Here is a 23,396-nt window from a genome sequence, read left to right on the forward strand (position 1 = left end):
CAGGTAGAGCTGGTTTGAGGAACCACGCCCTACTTACTACATACTGCATATTTGGGCAGGGCTCACAATGCTTACAACAGCTTAACAGTATTCTATATTCAATGAATGATACCATAAAAGACTGAGCTTATACAAAGGATATGTTTGATCCTGTAGCATTTTTCTGCATTGACTGTATGACAGATTCTTCAAATCACATTCACTTATAAAGCCTCCCATGGGCAGGGTGGATGTGTACTGGAGCATAACCCAGCATGCACTAGGTGGAGAAACCCAAACTTAGACACAGTATGTGTTTAAAGAAACACATTCTGTTGAAATCCCTGTTAAGATACACAAAACTCAGAGAGTAAGTATCCAGTGAAAGAACTACTGATCAAAACCACTCAGAGGCAGAGTGAGGCACATTTTCCCTACAAAACTGCTACTGCTGCTACTGTAGGGTGACTATGATTTTCCAAACTCTGTAAGTTTGTGTGAAGGCTTGCAATAAACTTGAACAAAAGTGCATTCATTGCACCAATTGTAAAAAAAACCTGATATTCTGTATGCAGTACTATCTAACAAATGTTAGGAGGGGGAAAAAGCTCAGCAACAACTAAAATGCCCATTGGGGCAACTAGAAATTAAATAAAAACATATTTATATATTGGCACTGATCAGTAAACATAAAGTGTTGCCAGCATACTGAGATGTACCGTAGGTGATTTGGCCACAGACTGAACAGGGCACCTCCCTTCTCTTACAAGAGTTAATACAACACTGCCACCAGCTGCTGGTCTCCTGTACTTTTAAATAATCAGGTTGTTGTTGCTCACAAACATTAGACACCTAATAAAACCTGATTTAAACCTGTAGAGACAGATGTTGCACCTTGTGACAGCCACAGTGATTTATCATGTCTGAAACTGGTGTAATGTTCAGGCAACTGCCAAAAACACATGCATCATAGTTTCTCAACACTTTGGCAGTAAGTTGAAACTTGGATGAAGTGTCAATTTGAAGAAAACATCTTACAAAGATGATAATTTAAGGACTGATTTATTTAGCAAATGCATCTGTTTTTTGAGGATATTTTGTTCAGAGCCATTAAAGCATGAGCTATGGGTTCCTGTGTTTACATTAGTATAGAGATTGAACAAAGTATATGTGATATGATGCTACGTGGGCTCTATTGTTTAAACAACATCTCAAACTGAAGTGAGGGGGCTAATTGGTTTAGTACTGCTAGCTCAACTCAATAATAGTGCACAAAGAACAATTAAACAACTCTGAAATTGTTTTAAAAGTTGTAGTTTAGTTGACCCAAGTACTCCCTGGCCACAGCAACTATCTAGCCTGACCATGCAATAGACTGGGTCAACTAAACCTTTTAAAAAGCAACTTCTTCAATTGAAATGATGTGCGACAATGTTCATGCTATGAAGAATTTTCTAGCTCAACAATACTGCCATCTAGAGGGCAAGAGCAATAATGCCTTACAGTAGGACATGGCTGCGATGACCAAGAAACCTTCAGGAGCTGCACATGTCATGTTCCCCAATACATGTTCTAATGGTTTGCAATGGCTCAACATCATTTTGTGACAGTAGGGCTGTTATCTAGACTTACAGTATACAAAATGCAGTCTAACTCACAGTGCTGTGTTAGATTCAGTGCCTCAGTGACAACCTGGATCAGAGGTTAGGAAAGTGGGAGAGGTAAGTGAGTATCCTGAGTGAGTGTTTTCCCCCAGCCCAGTGCACAGACAGTTCTTCCTTCCACCATGGTGTGAGTTACATTCTCCACTAACACACTGACAGCACCAATGCTTTGTCGTCTAAAGTCAAGATCAAGTATTATATCATTACCAACATTAAAAGTGCTATACAGAAGTTTTTGCTATTGCTGCATAGCTGACACTATCATTTATCAGCTGTTTACTTACCAAGAGCTTCAGCCACCCCTGCCTTTACAAGAGGTTAGAATATGCCCTCTAGCCAGCACCCCCTGGGTCTCTGGGTGGCATTATGAAACAGGACAGGCTGGGGCTAGCTGGTTAGCATGCTAACCTCAGTGGAAGAAAAGAAGTGATAGAAAAGTGTGTACTAGTGTGTACTAGTGTAACACTAGTGTGACTTTCCACCGCTGGAGGCAGCTCTTGGTGAGTAAAGGACTGAGGTTCGATGCTCGTTTTGAGTCTTTAAAAATGTAACTTGAAAGATAGAGGACACATCAAAGCAAATTATTTATTATCACTTTAATTTTATAGGGGAACCACAAGTACTTTAAAAGAAGGTTATACAGCGCTGTACATTTGGGAGTAGTACTGACAGACTTGATAGTCATATCTTCTCCCTTTAAATACGATTCATTTAAATGTTCTATAATCTTATAATGATACAGTGATACAATAAAAGCTTGTGTAACTGGTCCTGCAGCTTTTCTGATATGTCGATATCATTTTTGTTGGGACTGTTATTTCCTTGTCATTTTTTTCCAAAAAAGGAAAATAAAAGTTATGATCAAAAACCATACGACAGGCAGAAACTGCCAGGCTGTAATCCTGCATGACTCCCAATTCACTCACACAATAGAGAGAAAGAGAGACAGAGAAAGGGAGAGGGGGAAAAAAAAAAGAGATACAATTTTTATGTTCCAAAGGCTGGTCTGTGATGGAAATGGGCATCAGTTCATAGTGAAGAACAGAGAAGCACAAGATACAATTTTTGCACTTTCTGCAACCTCGACTCTTACTCTGCCCGACCATCCGACCCGCTAAAAGGCTCACTTCCATAGCTGTGTGCTCAGAGTCTGGCCAGATCCAGTTGCAGCCCAACCACCCATAGCTGATGGAGGCTGACCGAAGGCCATCTGACCACCCACACCATTGAGAGTCAACCCTGACATCTGCTGGTTCATCTGAGGATGTTGGAGAGATTATTGTGAGTAACACTGGAGCCATCAACATAAAGGAAAACTGCAATAATTGACTTATAACCTCCACTGAGTCCTGAGTAATAAGCACTATCTCAAGACTTATTGAGATATTATTATACCAGTTATTAAGAGATACTGTCATATTCGCTTCTTTTCTAATGCATGCTAAAGCTCACTTCCGAAAATACACTGTCAAAGTTGGGTTCAAATCAAAGCTCCAAAGTCTTTTTGCAATCTAGTGCTCAGACATTTGTTATAGAATACAGAGTGTCAGCACCCTTCCTATGCTCCAATTCTGTACTGTGTTCTACTATGTATTACACAGTCATCTTTTTAATATAAAATTTTTGCAGGCAGTAAAAAAACAATATACTTTGAATGATTTGAGTGACGTTGGACATCAGTCAAACTACATCTTTAGAAAGCAACTGCTTATTAAACTTCACAGAGACAGAAAATGTCTTCCCAAAAATGCTATAGCTTGGTTTCCTAGAGCTGTTCAAAACTTGCTTAGAAATTTTGTGTAGTAAGGATTTGTGACACTGCAAGCGTTCAAATATCATGATTGTGCTGCCATCTAGTGGTTGCTAAATACTCTGCCCACACCCTATCCAGTACAACCTCTCACAATACACTACTGTGCAATGCATCATCACAGGTGGGTGTGGTTACGTGAATGAAATCACACCTGACACAGATGCCACACACATTACACAATCCAACAATACAAGGTTTAGTGTGGAGCTGTTTATTAACCAACACAGCTAAAACTGTCTCCATACCTGACCCATGTTCCACTGAGCCTGCTGCCAGGCTGGATGGCGTACATGCCTTGAGCAGGCACCATGCCTGCAGGCATCGCACCACCCTGTGGTCCCATCATTCTTGGGGCCATGCCCATCACACCAGTGGCGGGCGCGTTTCCCATGAAGCCATTGGGCATTGTCATCCCTACCATCATGCCTGGACTGGGCCCCATCATGGCTGCCCCGCTCTGAGCCATCATGGCACCCATGACGGTTGTAGGTGGCATGGCCGTGCCCATGCTGGGGAAGGCCTGATAACCAGCAGGGGCCTGGACAGGAAATTGCATCTGGGAGGGGCCCATGAACATACCAGCTGTGGGGGGAGGACAACATACAAAAGAGAGGGGGGAACGTTATAAACACAATATAGCTTTCACTCCAGTATTGAAATGCGGGGTGTGGTGATCTCCAGAGCTTGTAAAATATTTGGCTGTACAACATGTTTGAGACGCCTGTTTGTATGTCAGGCAGAGATGTTAGGAAACCTCTTTGAAACTGTGTTGGGAAATGTGCACAAGTATCTACATGCTCCTTTTGTACTCTGCTGTAGTGATGTCACTGCTTCTTCTTTGAGTAAAATGTTACCACAGCTGAAAGGAATGATGGCAACATCTAAAAAATTGGGAGCCATAGTGTTAATAACAGATACACAGAAATTCACTCTGCAGCTGAGAACAACCTCAGAGAAGGGTAATTTCAACATAGGACTCGGGCTGGGTATTAAATCAATATTTTTGTGGTACCAACTGAAATGTGACCCGAAAACTTCCTTAATTAAATTAATATTTAGCCAATTTAAGGCCATTTCAAATAGTTTCAATTTCAAACGATAATTCTCGTATAGGTTCAGGAGTTTTGACAGCATTTAACTTTTGATAACTTCTGCTTCTTTTGCTTCATGAAAAAATAATTCTCTGGATACACATGGTTTTGTTTCTCAAGCCATTAAAAAAGTATTTGGTTGTGGGAACAAAAGCATGGTATCATAGGTAGGCCTGGCACCCAACCCTTTTTTCATATAAAAATCAAGCTGTTATTTGAAAATAAGTGGTGCTCACCAGTGGGCTGCTGGTGGGACATGCTGTTGGTTCCATAGAGGGACAGGATGGAGTCCTTGGACAGGGGCTTCTTGGCCATGTCGTCGGTTTTAGTGGTGCTACTGCTGTCACTGAACAGGTCGAGGTCTCCCTGCCCTGACCCTGAGCTGGCTCCTGTTGCTGGAGCTTGTGTCGGAGTGCTGGCCGCATTACTGGAGCTCACCTGGAGGGAGGGAAAAGATCCTGAGGATGCAGTCACCGGTGTTGGTGATGATTTAATTCAACTAATCTTTTAGATTCACTTCCGTGTGTGCTGCCCTTACATCACCAACTACAAATTAATAAGCAAATTATTACCAGCAAAGCACCAATTACTATTTCTACGTGGCTACATACTACCTAACTGTGAGTCTGAGGAGCCTGACACTAAGTTTGGGACCTAGTTGCTATACTGGCCAGCAACAGTCATAAGCTGTTATTTGCCCAGTCTGACAGAATGGTTTCCATATTTCCTCTAGTGGTAACTGAAGTGATAATAGTCTGTCCTACATAATGACACCTCATATTTCATTCGTGACCTGTTAATAGCTGGTAGAGCCATAAACAGGTTAATGATAATTAAATCCCCTACACCTAACAAGTTATTTTACCAGTACTACCTTACTACCTTGCCACTACCTGCAATGACACAGTAATGACAAAGTGACATCATGAGTTTACATAACACAAATGTCTTGTGGTTTTCGCACTCACATGGACAATAACATTCAATGAAGTCAAGAAGCTCAGCTTCAATAATTAGGCAAAACAAAATAACTCATGATACTCCATACTTAATAAATTTAGACTGTGCATTTGCTTGGTAATGTAGCAGCAGGGTAATTTACAGCAGGGGCAAAAAAATTACTTCCTGCTGAGTTATTTCTGTTTTGTAGATGAAAACAACGAAAGGCCAAATAATGTTTGTGGGAGCATCGCACACAGCAAATAATTAGTCTATTAAATGAATAGTCAATCATCAGAAAATTATTAAATAAAAATGTTGCTTAATGGAGTAATTGTAGACATTTATTAAATATAAATGCAAAATGTGCCCTTGTTCCAGCCTCTCAAATGTGTGGATTTGGTGCTTTTCTCTGCTTCTATCTCTGTAAATATATCATATCTTTTATGTTTATGTGGGTCTGAAAACCAACACTTATAAGACGTCACCATGTGTTTTAAAGACCTTAATGGTGGGCATTTATTGCCATTTCTAGAAAAATAACAACCAATACAATAATCACAAATGAAAATTATGTAAATTTCTGCATTCATTTCCTGAAGTGTGTTTCTGCTTCCCTTTCATTTGAGTTCACCCTCTCCGAGTATTGATGTTGCTGTCTTGTGACCTATTGATGGCTGATGGTAATCATTTGACTGTTTATTTTTTACTGCACACTTAATTTCAGTTTTACAACCAGACAACCATTATTGTTTAGCCCTGCTGAGCAATATTTAGAAATCAGTACTAAACCTGGACTAGGGAATTCTTGTTTGGCCTTACCTGAGAAAACTGAGCTGCGGACGTGGACACGGGGAGGGGGTTGGATACCATGGGGCCGAATATATCCAGGTCATTGTTCTGGCTTGTGCTCGTGCTACCATTGTTAGCTGATACAGCTGCTGGTGCATCTGTGACAGGAAGGTGAGAAAACAGGTTTTACAGGTGGAAAATACAAGCACACGCCATTGGGGAAAAACAACACTGTGAGACCACTTTAGCAGAACTCAACATAACTCACTGACGATTTCCCACTGATATTCTACCTGCATCTGCTAAAATCTTATGAAAAATCATCAATAAAATCCTAATACAACCTCTAACTGCTGCGAAAAGTGGTTTAAAACCAACAGAACTTGTGTTTGCTAATGAAGAATATGTGTTTTCTATGTATTTATTTAACTGCATTGCCCTCCCACAGCTACAGAACTGCCCACATAGTGAGGATAATGGTTAGTACAATAAAAAATTAATCAGCTCACCCTTAATAGCTCATTGGCCACAACACAAAAATAACAGTAAACATTCCATCCAAATAATGCAATAGCCCTCCAAGACAATCAGTGATATAAATATGTCATTTTCTTTAAACTGTAAATGAAATTGTTATAATAAAGTATCACCATTTGATTACGAATACTGGAGCTATCGCAATGAAAAGAATCAAGGCACAAGCACACAAATTAATAGACAAACAATAACCTGTAGTTTGATTATGAAGAACAACTGCCTATATATCAAGACAGGAATATCCACATAACTGCAACCCATTACAAAAACACTCACTTCCCATTTTTCCATATGGTTGAGATGCCTGTGCTGTGCCATCACTCAATATTATTTAACTGAATTTGTTCTGTTTAAGATTGAGCCTCCAAAAATTTTCAAATCTAGAAGTACATCCACTTGTAAAATGAAACAAGAAGTTACCATTTGGCTGCTAGTAGTGAGTGAGTCAGCAGCTGTGGCACTTCCTCTTGCTAACTCACAAAAAAGCATTGCAGTGGCTTACTGGTACAAACGTTTTTTACTTAAAACTGCATGATGAGTTTCTTAATATGTGTTAACCGCAGCTTAAAAGAACAGCAGACGTCATTACAGCTCAACAGACAGCATAGCAGATCCAAGACCAGCGAGGACGCTGCCTGTTAGCCGAAAGGGAACGTACAGTCACAGTGACTGCTATGTTACATACGCACCAGAAACTAACTGAAAGGGGAACCCTTTCAAAATGTCACTTTCTCTAACATCCACTGCCTGATTAATACACATCAAGCTAACAAGTTTATAGTGACAACACAGGCTGAAGAGGGAGACGGTCGTGGATTGGCACTGATTGTATCCTGAACCACAATATCACAGCTCAGTGCAGTTCCCCTCTGCTGTGAGGGCTCAGTGTTATACAATAACAGGCATACCACAACACAGAATCAACATGCTACACCAAGCCAGGGGTAAAGGCAACCGGCACCAATAATACATTAACACATATAATAAAATTACAATACACTGTGATCTTAAATGCCTTATCCATAAAAAATATCCTTGGGAATACCAATGATCAAGAATTACTTGGCACCCCAAGTCCATTAATATGTAACTACCTTCTCAACAGTTTTATAGCCACCAAGTCGTTTATTAGATCTGCTGGCAATAAACAAAAAACAATTACAAGCTAAAGCCATATTCAGCCAGATTCCACAAATAATATCTTAGTTTGCACATTCATACGGTCCATTTCAGACCATTTTTATTTTCAGGTAAAAGACACTCACCAAGACCTAGTAGGTTCACAGAAGGTTCTGAAGTCTTAGAGGGACTGACTTTGGGAACTGGCCTGGACTCTTCACTCTGGAAAAAAAAATTAGGTAGCACATTAAAATGAGGACAACAAACTCAACTTGGTACAGGTCAAAAACAATGCTGAGGAGCATGTTTGTACAGCTCTATTCATGAAAGAATGTGTATGTAATACCTTGGAGTAGGAGGACACCTTGCTCCCTCTGTCTAGCTCCCTCTCTTTCTTACTGTCTTTTGGCTGACAACACAAAAGAAACTCAAAGTGAACCACAGGCAAGTATGGAAAATAATGATGGACAGTGGAGTCCACATTATATTGAAATGCTAACGATTTTGTCAGTACATACACTGCTCCCATTGGTCACATTCTTGTTGTAATATTTCTTCTTCTCATATTTATCCCTGATGAAGAATTCCACTGCTCTGAGGTCAGAGTTAAGGGGAAAAGAGGCAACGTACAAACCAAAACTGTGTTTCTTTTAAGTTCTTTTAAGTGCATCTGCTAAGAGTGAAGGATACTGGTCTGTTTGAGGTCTTCTGAAGCTATCTGGAAGGTTGGCCTCATAAAGCTGCCTGGCCTTGGTGTTACCCATCTCCTGTATACTCTGAAAACAGGAAAGACAAAGGGGTTATTAGAGGAAAGAAACTGTTCATAAAGGCACGCTGAAATATGTAAAGATTGAATTTACATGTGATGATTAGTTTGCTCATTATTGGTGGTACTACTAAGCCAGTGAAAACAGTGGTTTAATATCTTCTGTGGCTGTAGCAGAGCTTTCTGACTTATGAGAAAATGATCCATCTGATGTTATCTGTGTTTATTGTTATCTTGCCTTGGGTTAAGAGCCCTTTAATAGAAAGCCTGTGTTGCAAGCTGGTGGCATGGAGCTTGTGAGAGGTGGGTGGTAATTGTGGTAGCTTCCAAATAACATGATGCAGCAGCCTGACAACCTATCAAGATGTATTATGGGAAATGTAGGGTACAATATTTTTGTAGCATGATCCACACTAGGCAGGAAAAGGCAGATTGTGTCAGCCTCTGCTGCACAGAATCTGACCATAGTGTTAGTGATCTGTCACTTTCAAGTCTGCCAACTTTACTGAAGTGCAATTCTATATTACTGGGGATAACACTTGAAAATGGAAACTTGTGATATTGTCACAGCTTTGAAGCACTGAAAAGGAAAGATTTACCATTAACAGAGGGGAGATATACACAAGTAAAAGGAAATCAGTTTTCCTCTGTCCCATAAAACAAAAATTCTACAATAATCTCTCACCAAACTTGCTTACACTATTTCAAGACTGACCGCGAGAGGCAGGACATCGATAGATAAGTTGTCATGTTGAATACCTGAACCAAAGTATATAAGTAAGAAAACAGTACCTGGATTTGGTCTGAGGTCCATTGGTCCAGGTTGACTGATTTCACTCTGGATATGTGTACTCCCAGGTTCCTGTGGATGCCAGCACATCGGATGCAGATAAATACTCCCAGATTCCAGGATGCCCATCTTGGACCTGACAAAGCAAGAAAGCCAGATGGGGATTTGAAAATGGAGAGATGCCTGAGGAAAAATATGCACATGCATGATCGTGTAGTGACTTTTAAGTGCAAAGAAAAGGCTCTGCATTTTTTCCTGGCATGAAAATAAGACCTCCTTTTCTGTGAAGGACCTGCTACTGTTTGTTAAACGCCGTAAGCACCCGACGACTGAGCTGAAGGCAGCGGTGAGGGAGAGACTCTGAGGGGAGCTTATGGAGGTTTAGAGAAGTTAGCTTGCTAGTTAGCCACTTAGTTTAGCTTAAGGGGAAGAGATGTCAGCTGACTAGCCTGAGCCAGTTACACACTAGCGAGTTAGCTTAGCTAAGCTAAACAACGCAGCTGCTATGTTGTTGCTCGGCGTTACCGGCAGATTCTGGGTGAAACTGTGAACTTTGCGTAGTAAAAACGAAAATTCTCGACAGTGAGAGTGTCGCACCTTTCGCCTCGCAGTCGGCGCAGTACTTGTTGTCTTCCTCTCTCAGCATTTTGGACAGGATGGCCTGGTGCTGCTCGTTCAGTTTCTGGGCCTTCTCTCTCTCCGAGCGAGTCGCCATATTCGCGGCTTTAGTTGGACTTTCTTACTTAAAAGAACTCTACTTTAATCAGTCGTCAGTTGAAAGACGTTTCTGGTAAAAGACCATAATCAGAGGGATGATCACCTCCGAGTGGGATATGAAAACACCCGGAACCGGAATCCCTTCTCCGCCCACAGGAATTCTAGAGCTGACGCGGCGGCCGCACCGGATTGGACGATGGTCCTGACGTCGTCTGACGCACAAAGTTTCTCATGAAATAAGTTTTACATTTTCATCAAAAATTCATCATCTGCACTAAAAGTTCATCCACCACTTCCCCATTGAGAATTTTAACTGAAAAGCCATATGCTTCGTTTACATCAAAAATATATTTTTTTCTTGAACACAACATAAGGTCACTACAGCCGCAGTTCCCAAGTTTATTGAAGCATGAACAAGAAAATATATACAAAACATAAATGAATATAATATACATATATACAGGAACGCGGGTGTCTGATGATCTTAAAAAAATCTACTTTTGACAAACTTAAAAAAGAATCAGTTTAATAGGTACACCCAGCTAAATATACTGCAGTCTAATGAAACCATTCTGCAATAACACCTGTCTTACGGAAGGTTATAATGTTCAGTTTTTGTTGAAGCTGTGTAAATGAGGTGTAGATTCAACTGTATGATCATTCTGGAGAATGTTTGTTGTATTCTTGAACTGCATTGTGTTATGTTGAACGACAGACGCACCTCTCTGTGTAATGTAGTACAGCTCAACAGCTCCACAAACTGCAGCCTTCAAAATGATCATACAGTTGAATCAACACCTCTTCAACAGTTTCAATAAAAACTGAACATTATAACTTTCATTATAAGTAGAATTTATAGCAGGACTGTTGTATTAAACTGCATTCATTTTAATAGACTGCCAACTGACTGTAAATTGCTCATTGCTGATTAAACCTGGCAAATGAAAACAGCTATGAAAATAGGATCACAGGAAATACGTAGTTAAGTAAGGACTTTCAACCCTATTGAGTATTAATCTAATTTTACATGAAGTACCCAGCAATTTACGGTGCTCTATGGCTCTATGGTGTGTCAAAATAGATTTCTAATACATTTGAATACTTTCATAACTTAAATTTAGACATTTTCAGAGTTTCTAAAGGGACCTGTGCTTACTCCATACATACAAAAGAGTTCTTAACCTAAAAAAACATATGTATTTTTAATAAGTATATTATTAATACTTATAGCCTTAATGTGCAACTTATAAATACTCATTGTGTAATGCACTCTACATTAACATACAGTAAATCACTAGCCCTGTTGCTTTCCCGGCACAGTTAGTCCTCCTATCAGCTTACACAAATATATATATAACAAGGAGAGTCCAGTTAGAAACAATGGTAGATAAGTGGTGCTTAAGATGGCTAATGCACCACTGCCTTAAAAGAATGTTTCCAGGCGGATCTTAAAGTTATTCTCCTGGTGCCTCACTGCAATCCCATAGCGCAGAAGCATCTCTATGTACGGTGGCCAGAATGTGTCATCTATTGTCACATAGGGGTCATGTGGTGTGGTCAGGACTTTGTTCATGAGTACCTGCAGGGGTACAGAGGTAGACTGGGGTTCAGCACATCTGCAGTGCAGGTGATCAGTTATATGGTAACATATACTGTACTGAGACAGGAAAGATTAGGAGAGAGATGATATTGTGCCTCACTCTTAAATAAAGGATATTTACATGGTATTTGCTATTAGTATAGTCTCGGTTTTTATTATTGTCATTACTGCATCAACCAACAACGAACACAAGTCAGAGTTTTCCCGCCACAACATCCATGTGGACTGGAGTGGAGTTAATTACAATGAATATTTTGACTTGTTCTAACAGGAAAAGCAAAGGAGTAATTTACATTAATGATGGCTGTTACCAGTGAGCCTACATGCACAAATCATAGTGCTGACATGGCTGACATGAAACAGTTGGCCGTTATTAATGCTTTTAATTGCACCTGCTATAATATCCCTCAAAAGAAATGGCCCATAAAGTAAAGAGTAAAGTAGGCCTTTAACCATTTAGCCATATCCTGGCTAATATAATATAATGAATAACAGAAATCTTTACATTATCAGGGTGAGAAATTTATTTGCAAAAGTTTTATTTTGTTGTTTAAAAAACCTCTAAAAATGTCTTGTTAGATTCCCTCATCAATATAAGATCTTACTATCAGACAGTCAGCACCTGTTAGGATTAACAAAGCTAAATATTTGATGGTTTCAGTTAAACAAAGAAAATTAATTTGAGATAAATGCTGATTATGTAGTGAGTGAAATCTCACCTCCAGAATTTCATTGAGTGAAATCAAATCTTCATTTAACTCCAGGTCAATGTTCTGAGGATGAAAAAGAATTATGGTAAGCAGCATTGGAGTAGTAACAATTCAAATGGGCTGTAAAAGCACAAACATCAAGTCATCAAACATAACACAGGTCACTGCACCTTCTTTTTCTTGTTTGCACTGGATTCATTCTGAGGGAGAGGAACATGCTTCTCCAGGACATCCCCCAGACACTCCATCAACCTCTCCTGGTACACCTTCATTTTCTGGATTTTTGCCTTAGTGTTCTGAAGTACACTGTGGAAAGCATGTAATATTCAGAATTTCATTATTTTTGCATTATTTCTCCTCTTTCTGCATTTCTGTTACTCTTCATGTTGCCTCTGGAGGAGATACATCTTATATCTTGGACTCATCTGGTTTAGTCTGCCTCTGCCATCATACTCACGTGTGCTCTGATAATTTCTCCTTTTCCCTTTGAAGTCGTTCAACATGATCATTGGCAGCTATCAGCACCTGCTTCTTCTCCTCCAGCCACTTCTGTTCACTAAAAAACAAACATGAAACTTTCAGAGCAATACACACAGCAAAACAAAGCGAGTCTCTGAAAAGTCTCTGCATTCACTTCTGAAAAGCATGTATGTGCTCTGAGGAAGGACAGCAAGTCATGGAAAGCCTGCAGCATAACTAATAGGTTACGCACAGTTCTTTGGTTTCTCTCAGTTTGTCTCTCTTCGCTTCATAGCAAGAAACAACCATCTCAAGTTCAGAGCACAGTTTGAGCATCTGTGGAGAACAAAGTGAGAAAAATGGACTGTGTAAATCGAGCAATGCATCTAATCTGGTGTTTTAATGAGACATATTCTTCAATGTTGCAGTTTACACATAAACATACCTCCTCTTTTCCAGCCTGAAGTAAAACTTCAGAATTTGTTGCCAGCACTGAATGGTATAAAATAAGTTAATACATTTTTAAAATGTTAATTTTGTCTTATTAAACATTGGATAGAGCAGATATAACAATTACATTTCACTGTGATTTGGAAGAATCACAGTCCGATATGGACACATAATCGGAAATGTAATCTTGAATGAGCAGTAATGCTTGATGCACCAGTTTAACTGGCATAAAAACTGTGGTAGTGATTTGTGATATTCATACTTGAGCTGTAAAGATATTACATCATGACTACAGCTTCTCTCAGTGTTTATGGAGAACTTACATTTCGGCTCTACTGCCAGCCACTGTTTCAATTCAGCTTCTGTTGCCATCAGTAGATTCACTGACTATTGGAGATGAATATTCACAGCAGAAAAAAAACATAGAGACACATTCACAATGAAAAATGATTAAATTATCGATTACTTATAAAAATAAGTTTAAAAAAATAAGCAATTGGCCAACTGACAGAAAATTAACTGCCAACTATTTGATAATTGATCAATCATTTTTTAAAAATGATTTTGGATTCTGTTCAAATAAAAAAAGACAATGAAATACATCTCCTTGGCCTGTGGTAAATTTTAACAGCCACCTTAATTTCATTCGAGTGTTTTCTATGTGTTATCAGTGACATTAGGAGGATACTGCAGAAACACTGAAAATTAACTTGTAAAATAATCTCACCTGCTCTTGTGGATTCTCACAGAAATCTGGTTCACACAGTATGATCTCATTCTGAAGCTGCAACACAAAGACACACAGTCTGCAGTTTGCACCTTTCATACATGTCCAATGATTGGTTAAAGTCAAAGGACAGCAGAAGCTGCACAGTCTGGATCTTTGGGTTAAAACACGAGTTTACCTTTTCCAGCTGTGCAAACTGATCCTCACACAGGTCCAGCAGCTCGGACTGAGCAGCCTCTGACAGTTCTGCTGCTGCTGCCTGGACGCCTGGCTTCACCTCAGCCTCAACACGGAAACACAAAAAGTCAAAAGCTGTCTATTTGGATTTGGGTGTGATTTTATTTTATTTATTTACTGAGTAAAGAACAGGCAAAGTGGGTACAGTGCATAGGTTAGGTCTTGCTAGCTGTCCGGCTAGGTGGGGAAATGAAAACGTACAGGTTTACGTTAGCAGGACCAATGTTTCTTCTGATAAATACAAAAACATCGCACTCTGCTTCATTATGTGCATATCCGAACCACAAGAACAAGTCAAACAACGTGCAGACTTACCATTACTTGTAAATTTTTCTTCACTGCGCGGACCACAACAACAGACACCTCCTTTTAAAAATACCGCCAACTTTGATGACGTGAAGTCTGCGACAGCGTGGAGTGTTGAGGAGCATTGAAGCTGCGCAGGAGTGCGCAAGTACAGTGAACGGTGTTTGTAAATGCCCTTTGCATATATTTGGTTCCCACCAATTTACTGTTGTTTTGGGCGAAGTGACTAAGTCAGTGTGAAACTGTTGGTTTGTAAATACAAATAACATGAAGCAAATCTTAATAGAGATGTAGAAACCTGTTTATAACCCCACTACGTTTATTTGACAGCTATAGTCGCTGGTTAGATCTAAAGATCAAGATTTTACATTAAAAAGCACGATCATCTTAAAAGATATGATTCATTGTTACAGAGGGAACTACTCATAATATAGAGAGCCAAAGTTATAATGAGCTCATTCAAGCAGCTAAAACAAGAAAATTCTTCTACATCAGCAATATTAATCCAGTTTTATATTATAAGACTTTAAAAGGGGCCATTCTGCATTTTACTCAAATAAGTAAGGTTTTGAAGGCAATAATTTGACTTGTAGTGGAGAAATCTGAGATATTTGCAATACACAGTCCATTTTTCCCCACCCAAGTCAAACTTACTTGCCAACAATTTTACAGATTTTCAGATCAAAACAAAATTTTATTTTCTTTGTGAAAAATTGACCATGTAAGCAGCTTAACATGAATTGCTGAGGCTTGTTTTTCTTTCATTATAGTATGTGCAAGCTGCTTTTTGTCTTAAATGCATAGACAAATCAGTCTAATTATGATGATGCAAATAAAGCAAATTTGTAGTTTAATTAGAGAGAGCAAAGAGAGAGAGAGATATTCAAGTAATATATTTCATTTTGCAAAGCACATACAGATACACACTCACTCACACACACACTGACACATGCACACATTCAGACACACACACTATGGCTGGTTAACTGCTCAGTGTAGTGGAGTCCACTGTCAAGTAAACACCAGCAGGTGTCTCTGTTTGCCTCTCATGTCAGTGGCCAAGCAGCTGAGTTTGCAGCATTAGTCAACATCTGCACTTCCTTGTTCATTTTCCCACTTCCCTCCTGTTTTTCATTTCATATCACAGGCTGAACATTGACAGTTTTTCATAACCAGCATGTTTTGTTCTGACACCTGATTTACAGGATGAATCCATCAGATTTGAATGTGCCTTCAGATAACCACCACTAATATTAGGGACACCTTATGTTCATTCCACTTTATTTATACATTTATTTGTTTAAGTGTTTCACTCTATGAAATTAAGTTTCCCATCATTTATATCCAGTAACTTTACCACCAGAGGTCATAATTCCAACACCTTGCCTTTATTTATTGTCTATGCTCGACACCCACATTTATCCATTATATTTTCTATATGAAAACATATTTACTGCATGTGCTGCTAATGACAGAATTGATTTTTAATGTTGTTGTTACAATCCTGATTCACATCCCTGCTGAAAAATACTGAGCTCATGATCATGGGTGCAGTTTTGACCATATTCATTTTAGACCTTAACCAGCATCAGACCAGCTATACAACAAATATTACAAGAATCATTTAGATTAGTAACTCATTAAATAATTCATTGTCGGACTAGAATGGTCTGCGTGGTTCATATTGTATTGATTGTGTTTTCTGCAGCCTTTTGTTCGCCTCTCTGATGCCTCACAGCATCAGTTGGAAGCTGTTTTAACATTTATAAAACCATTCATTTTATCATTCTGCTGCCTATCTGTAATATTTATCATCCCATAAAAACTGCAGCCACCTGTGATCTGAAGCCTACTGCTGCCACAAAGACTGTAACGCTGTAGCAGATTAACTTCTACATCAACTAGGTGCCAGTCTGTAAAATATTTTGCCTATTTTTTCCCACTAAACTGTACAGAAATGAAATGATAACAAATATGTTTAGCCAATCTGCATCTCTTTCTTGTCTCGTTCCCTCTCTCACACACTCATGTTTATTTGTGACACACAGACACATAGGTTTGCTGTTGTTTGGTGGTTAACATGTTAATCTATCAGTGCATTTGTTACAACAAAACTAAAGCAGCAATTTATTCCAAATATCCAGACTGACTCTCTGAGTGTTTGATTATAATCTGGGGGACATGCAGCAGCAGTAGTAGGGGATATATATGGATATATTTACTTATTTTCATGGTGTATGTTTTCAAGCTTCTTCCAAAAAAATCACACAGCCTGGATTATTTGAATGATCAACTAGAATTTGATTAATATGCAAATTTCCACACAAACCGTTCCATTTGAGCCTTCAGCGCAGCCTAATTAATCAACAGTTAAAGGAAATTAATACATACATCAATTCTGTCAGGAACATGCTTAGTTCAATCGCCCGTAAAATTGAAGTTTGAAGTATTAACTGGCTCCACAGGAAGGCTATGATTAAAACTCCACAATTCAGCTCCATTTAGATATATAGAGTGATTTAACTAAGTCATTTACAGATCTCCTCTTTATACTTATTCAATAATAATAATATTAGTAATAGTAATAATGATAATAAGAAATGTAGGGACTGTTTGTGGCATATACATAACACAGCATTTTCAATTTTTCTGCAAACATCAATCTAATTAATTCAGTGTAATACTTAAATGCTGTCATTTGACCACTGTCTCAAATATTAATTCACACTTTGCACCTGAGACTGTTTTCCACAAGGTGCAAATAATAACAGAGAGAGAGAGAGAGAGAGAGAGAGAGAGAGAGAGAGAGAGAGAGAATATAAAAAAGGGGAGGGGAAGAGATGAAAAGAGAGAGGGCTGTACTATTGTTTCAGTAGGGACTCATGCATCAAACTTCAATTTTCCGGACGATTGAAGTAGTGATTTTTTCCATCTTGAAGTGAAATACTGAAATACACTTAAGACCTCCAGATTAATTACCACGAAGTGGTCCCTCAGACTGTAGTATTACTTATCGCTGGGCCCGCCTGACAAGCCCTCATAAAATAAGCAAGTGAAATCCATAAACTTAGCCTGCCTTAACACTCTCTCCCTTCATAAATATGCTTGATTCAGAATAGGCAGCATAAGACACACACACACACACACACACACACACACACACACACCACACAGAGTGTTGTAATAAGTGATTTAGGCTTCAAAGAATCATATTTTGTTTTTTCTTTGGATGTACCTTTATAATCAAAGCTTACTTTTGATTTAATAAACCTTAATAAATATAAATATATATTCAGCGTTTATAACATTACAACTGATTTCCTATATTGTCAATCATTAACTGTTCACACAGTATCTACTAATGGTGTTCACAAGAGGAGCTGTAGTTGTTGACAAACACGTAAATAAGTATTTACAACTAGCAATAGTGTGTTATAAGCCATTTATTAAATGTTTAAATGCTGCCTCTGATGTATGTATGTATATACATGTATGTATATAAGCACACACACACACACACACACACACACACACACACACTCCCAACTTGCATTAAAAACACTTTCAATATGGAGAGAGAGACTAATTTGCCTATAGAGAATTTACAAAAGCTTCAGTCATATTAAATGCTTATAGTTCTATAAACTTTTTCAGGTACACTGGAATAAAATAAACAGGAAAAAAAGCAGAAAAAAAAAACAAAAAGCAAACACTATAAAACAAGTCACAAGAAGACAGCTCTACTTATCATTTCTCTAAACAAAGAGGGTTAAACGGGAGGTAGCCTTAAGAGTTCTTCTGGACACTTTCTCTCCCTCTCCCTCCCTCTCTCTCTCTTTCTCACTCTTTCTCTCACATCACCATGTTTTCAGCTTCATTAAACTCCTTAAAGACAAAAGAAATAAAGAGGCAGGAGAAGAAAAAAAGATGAGAAGAAAACAAACAAAAGACTCCCTAACCAGACTTTGGCATAAATGTCACAGTCTAAACTCTTTATGGCTCCCTACTTAACATTAAAAACACTTTCAACAAAATCCATTTCTTGTTTAGAAAACGCTCTTGGACAGAAGTCAAACATATTATTCCACAGCTAAAAAGCGGAGAAAGACAAGCGGCTCACAAAAAAGGGGCAGTTTCATTGTAATTCATTGACTTGTTCAAAACGCCAAGCAAAGAAAAGGGCTAGACATTAATAGCCGCAGATGCCCTCATGAAGGGAGAGTCTATGTAGGCATTATGGCCTTTGTTCGCACCCAGTTAAACTGTTTAAAAGGAGGGTTAACTCAATCCATCAAATTGTCTGAAATTGTGAGGAAATTTCAAAAACCATATGGCCTCCAAACGTTTGCGTCCTTTTTGTGCGGTGGGACACACTTGTCTCAGTATTGCTGCCTGCGGGGGACCGGCCCTGCTCCTTTGTGGCTCGTCCCATCAGGGAACGCTGCTCATTTGTCCCCACTTTTCATGCTTTACGCTCAAAATTACGGCCCAGTCCCGCAGAACAAAAAAGGTCTATAAAGGCCCGGAGAAAACTGGCCCAAAACTTTGTGTTTTTGTGGCATCCTCGTCTTTTTTTCCCCCAGCACCAGATTTGTGTTTCTCACATAAATTTTTGCCACGAATGGAGAAACACGTCTAGGGGTCAAGAAGCCACGATACGCATTTAGGATGTGAAAGGGGATGTGAGATTCCCGGCCACAAAATGTTTTGAGCATCCTAGTAGAAAAGGACACAAAGGGACAAAATAGTTCAGTATAATAACTCTAAATAGGCCGCTTTTGATGGGCTTGCACGCCCGGATTTGGCAAGGAGAGCGTGTTTCTAAAATGTTTTTTTGTCTGCAGTAGAAAAAAAAATCCAGGCTATTATATCCATAATAAAAAGCCCAATATTAATTCAAGAATTACAACATAAAAGAAATATTCAGAAAAGCCATTTTATTCCCATAGTAGCCTATATACATTACAGTCTGTGCATTGGTTTTCAAATAATGTCCTGATTTTAGAAAGGCACTTACAGGTGTACAAAACATAACAAATTTATAACTGTAAATCTATTGTATCCAAACAATAAATCTAAAAAGTAGCCTACAGCTCGTCAAAACCACCGCAATATTAACTGCTGTTGTTTCTCGCCATCGCTTGAGCATTTCCATAAAACGCATGTAGCTGTGAATGTCCGAGTTTGCCTTTCCGATCATCATCATCATCATCATCATCATCATCATGCACTGCAGCATCGGGACACCAAATATGAACTGAAGTCAAGGGTTACAGTCAGATGATGAAGAGGAGGAGAAGGAGAAGGAGAGGAGCCGGCAGTGACAGAAGTGACTCAATGGCGTCTTGGCTCACAGAAAACACAAAAGCATTTAAATAAAAAAAATATATATAAAGTAAAAATAAATAGATAATGATCACAAATCAAATCATGCATTTACATGCAAAAATATGGAAAACTGGAGCACTTCCATTGTGGTGTGTGAGGATAGGCCTTTTAGGAAAAGCATATGGAACAGGTGTGTGTGTTCGTGTGTGTGTTTAAATGTGTCTGTGTGTGCCGGTGTGTGTGTGTGTGTGTTGGCCTATAGTGTAAAAAATAATAATAATAAGTTACTCATGTCATTTTAGACCATATTGCTTTGATTGCAAGAAATAACCGTTTGCTAATGAATACATTGTAAAATACCACTGCATATTTCTTGTTCTGTGTTCATGCTTCACTATGAATAGGTCTATCTGTGCCGATATAAAAGTCATTACATTTTGGTACATGTTCTGAGATATGGTATACAATATAAGCAGTAAGTTACAAGTCCTCGGTAGGATTTTTTTCATCGTCTTTTTGTGTTTGTCGACTTCTCAGCCCCACGCTGCGCCATCAGTCATCCACATCAATCTCCACGTCCTCGTCCTCTGAGCACTCTTTACTAGTTGTGTGGTCTGAGAACGGAGACAGCGGCGACGTCCGCAGTTTCTGAGCGAGCTCGTGCTCCTGCTGGCCTCCCCGCGCGGGGGACTCGGCTCGCGGGTGGCCCAGCGTGCCGTTGGCGCATTTCTCCAGGTCCGCGAGCTTGGCGAGCTTGTCCAAGGGGACCTGGCCTATGGCCTTTGCCGACTCCACGTCGGCCTTCATCTCCTCCAGGTCCCGTTTTAGCTTGGCCCTCCGGTTCTGAAACCACGTGATGACCTGCGCGTTCGTCAGGCCCAACTGCTGCGCGATCTGGTCCCGGTCGGCTGGGGACAGGTACTTCTGGTACAAGAAGCGCTTCTCCAGCTCGTAGATTTGGTGATTGGTGAACGCCGTCCGAGACTTTCGACGCTTCTTCGGGGTGGTTCTCTGGCCGAACAGAGTCATCCCGTCCCGGCCTGTGAGGGAGAGAAGGAGGCTGAGTGAGAATCACCGATCTATGCAGGTGCACGATTTTATCCTCACCGCTGCAGCATGCGCGTAAAAAGTGATCCTAACGCAAAGAAAATAACAATGAAAGTGATCTGTGAAACACTAAAACCCTTGAGCCCTTGTGGGAACAGGTAATTACAAGAATATTACACAGACACCGCTGGGAAATATTGAGCACCAGACACACGAGGCCCTAATATTAAAGAAAAGAGGTGGCGATTTATTTCGTAGAGGAATTGCCCTGAAAATTAACACGCCTTTGTTCGATAAGACATTTTTAAAGGAAAAATAAACACTCGTGAACACAAAAGAAAAAACTGCTCTGACTATTAAAGAAACACATTTAAAGAATATTTTTTCGGGATTAACCAAATTGTCATTTTCTGTCTGGTACAGGCCCTTAGATAAGAGAGGAAAACAAATACAAAGGGTAATAGAACATTTTAATAAAGTGTATTTCTCGTGCGTATTTTTGGGAGATGGAGATTTACCTTCCGCAGCCTGTAAAACGCTGACTTCCAGCCCCTTGAAGGTCTTGCTGGCCAGCTCCTCCAGCGCGCAGAGCGGGGAGGTCTGGGTGAGGAGAGCCCGGCTGGACAGAGGGATGCTGGACTGACGGTGCTTCTCAGAGGACGAGATGAGATGAGCCGTGCCACAGATGGTGTAACTTCGTTTCACGGACGGTTTGTTCAGGATGTCCTCGATGCTGAAGGGGGTCAGCGGCTTGTTGGAGTTGGCAGGAGGCGGCAAGTGGTCCAGCGGACTTCGCCTCCTGTTTTCCACTGCATCACATTTGGCCACCTCTTTGGATGTCATCATTGGTTGTACGCAAGAGTTTCTGCGGGACTCGGGTTGAAATATTCAGCGGTTAAAAAGCGAGGGGAGAAAAGTCACATAACAGTTGGGAGGTTTTAAAAAAATAAAGATACGGAGGAGGGGAGAGTGAAGAAAAGAAAATCTTATTCCAAAAGGAGAATGTCTTCAAAGTGTCGATCCTCGGGAGCAGCAAGTCCGCATGAGTGAGATGCCTCCCTGAAAATGGCGAGGTCCAAAGAGTTGACGATTACTAACAAGTTATCATTGATTGGTAGGTAATCAATTATCTCCAGTGGCACTTTCGCCCTCTTCCCTTTCACTCTTTGACTATGTTGCAGTCCAGTGCAGGGCTTTTTGCGACTGGGGGTGTCCCATTAATTAGGACGCATGGCTGGAAGGAGGAGGAGCCCGGCGGAATTATAATGCTTTGTGCTCTTATCATCTTTGGTCTAATTTAGTCGTGTGGTGAGATACCAGAATAGGTATAGGCTATATGGGGTAAATGAGGGGAAGCAGAAAGAGAGAGAGAGAGAAAGAGAGAGAGAGAAAGAGGGAGATGAAGAGGAGGGGGGCGAGAAATCACAATCCGTAGCCTATTTAAGCGTTTTTACGCGTAAAACTCCAGTTTCAACTGAGCAGCAGGAGTTTCTAGTCTTTTATTTAAGTATGTGGATTAACCGGATGTTGTCCAAAAAAAAGATAAGTCGGCTCAGGGGTTATTTTAGATGTCGCAGCTATAGTCAGAAGGATATTTTTCCTCGATACCAAAGCGTGGATGATCCTTTGTTTTTGTAAAGGTAATGTAGAGCTGGGCCATATATCAGCTCTGATGATACCTCCTCTGGGGCGAGAGAGAAGGAGCAGCATGCATCCCTCTCAGCTACGCCAAACCCGGGCCATAACTCAGGCGAAAGGGCTCCTTTTTTATATCATCCGAGAAATAGTTCATCTCCTCTCAAATTTCCCCGCGTCCTCCAGGTTTGACATGATGGGTTTATTTTGGCGCCGCAGTGCAAAATAATAATAATAATCGACGACAGATTATTTGCATACGAAAACGAATTTACGCAGTATTGGACAAAACATATGTTTTTATTTCTCATCAAAATTATATACATTTTTTAATGTAAAGAGAGAACAGTAGTGTCTAATTTCATCATTATATGAGCAAAGTTGTCGGTAATTTTATTGCGAAAAAGGGACTTTATTATTATTATTATTATTATTATTATTATTATTATTATTATTATCCTTTTGGTGTTTTTGTTGTTAATGCTGATGTTGTTATTGTATTCAGCTTCATAATGAACGTCAGGTCAGGGTGCTCTAAGTCAATATTGCAGTGATTATAGTTTCACGTCCCTGATGGACGCACCAGTGAAAATAAAACATAACATGATGTGACGATGATGATGAAGATGATGAGAGAGAGAAAAAAAATGGACGGTCGCATTTTAATATCTGGATTTAGCTTTTTATAGG

At 39.7% G+C, this 23,396-nt stretch overlaps 3 protein-coding genes across 3 annotated transcripts; all 3 read right to left on the reverse strand.

The window, feature by feature from the left end:
* Nucleotides 1-2,224: 2,224 nt before the first annotated feature.
* On the reverse strand, nucleotides 2,225-10,344 carry LOC108875702 (stromal membrane-associated protein 1-like). The gene is given in 11 exon segments (XM_018664803.2): nucleotides 2,225-2,901; nucleotides 3,702-3,727; nucleotides 3,730-4,038; nucleotides 4,784-4,985; nucleotides 6,309-6,436; nucleotides 8,081-8,156; nucleotides 8,281-8,343; nucleotides 8,453-8,528; nucleotides 8,625-8,710; nucleotides 9,493-9,626; nucleotides 10,088-10,344. Coding segments are annotated over 11 exon segments (1,353 nt in total). The 5' UTR covers nucleotides 10,206-10,344; the 3' UTR covers nucleotides 2,225-2,766.
* A 249-nt stretch (nucleotides 10,345-10,593) lies between these two features.
* On the reverse strand, nucleotides 10,594-14,810 carry cenpk (centromere protein K). Its single transcript, XM_018664804.2, has 10 exons — nucleotides 14,706-14,810; nucleotides 14,332-14,436; nucleotides 14,154-14,210; nucleotides 13,750-13,813; nucleotides 13,422-13,468; nucleotides 13,230-13,312; nucleotides 12,975-13,073; nucleotides 12,688-12,823; nucleotides 12,527-12,580; nucleotides 10,594-11,786 (listed from the first exon to the last, which is right to left on the reverse strand). Exons 1-10 carry the CDS (start codon nucleotides 14,706-14,708, stop codon nucleotides 11,631-11,633), a joined length of 804 nt encoding a protein of 267 aa, XP_018520320.1. The 5' UTR covers nucleotides 14,709-14,810; the 3' UTR covers nucleotides 10,594-11,630.
* Nucleotides 14,811-19,636: 4,826 nt separating this feature from the next.
* Nucleotides 19,637-22,750, reverse strand: lbx1b (ladybird homeobox 1b). The gene is made up of 2 exons (XM_018664606.2): nucleotides 21,590-22,750; nucleotides 19,637-21,064 (listed from the first exon to the last, which is right to left on the reverse strand). The coding sequence occupies exons 1-2, from the start codon at nucleotides 21,915-21,917 to the stop codon at nucleotides 20,577-20,579; spliced, it is 816 nt and encodes a 271-aa protein (XP_018520122.1). The 5' UTR covers nucleotides 21,918-22,750; the 3' UTR covers nucleotides 19,637-20,576.
* Between the last annotated feature and the right edge of the window lie 646 nt (nucleotides 22,751-23,396).

The sequence above is a fragment of the Lates calcarifer genome, linkage group LG5 (assembly GCF_001640805.2).
Source record: "Lates calcarifer isolate ASB-BC8 linkage group LG5, TLL_Latcal_v3, whole genome shotgun sequence".
Lineage (NCBI taxonomy): Eukaryota > Metazoa > Chordata > Actinopteri > Centropomidae > Lates > Lates calcarifer.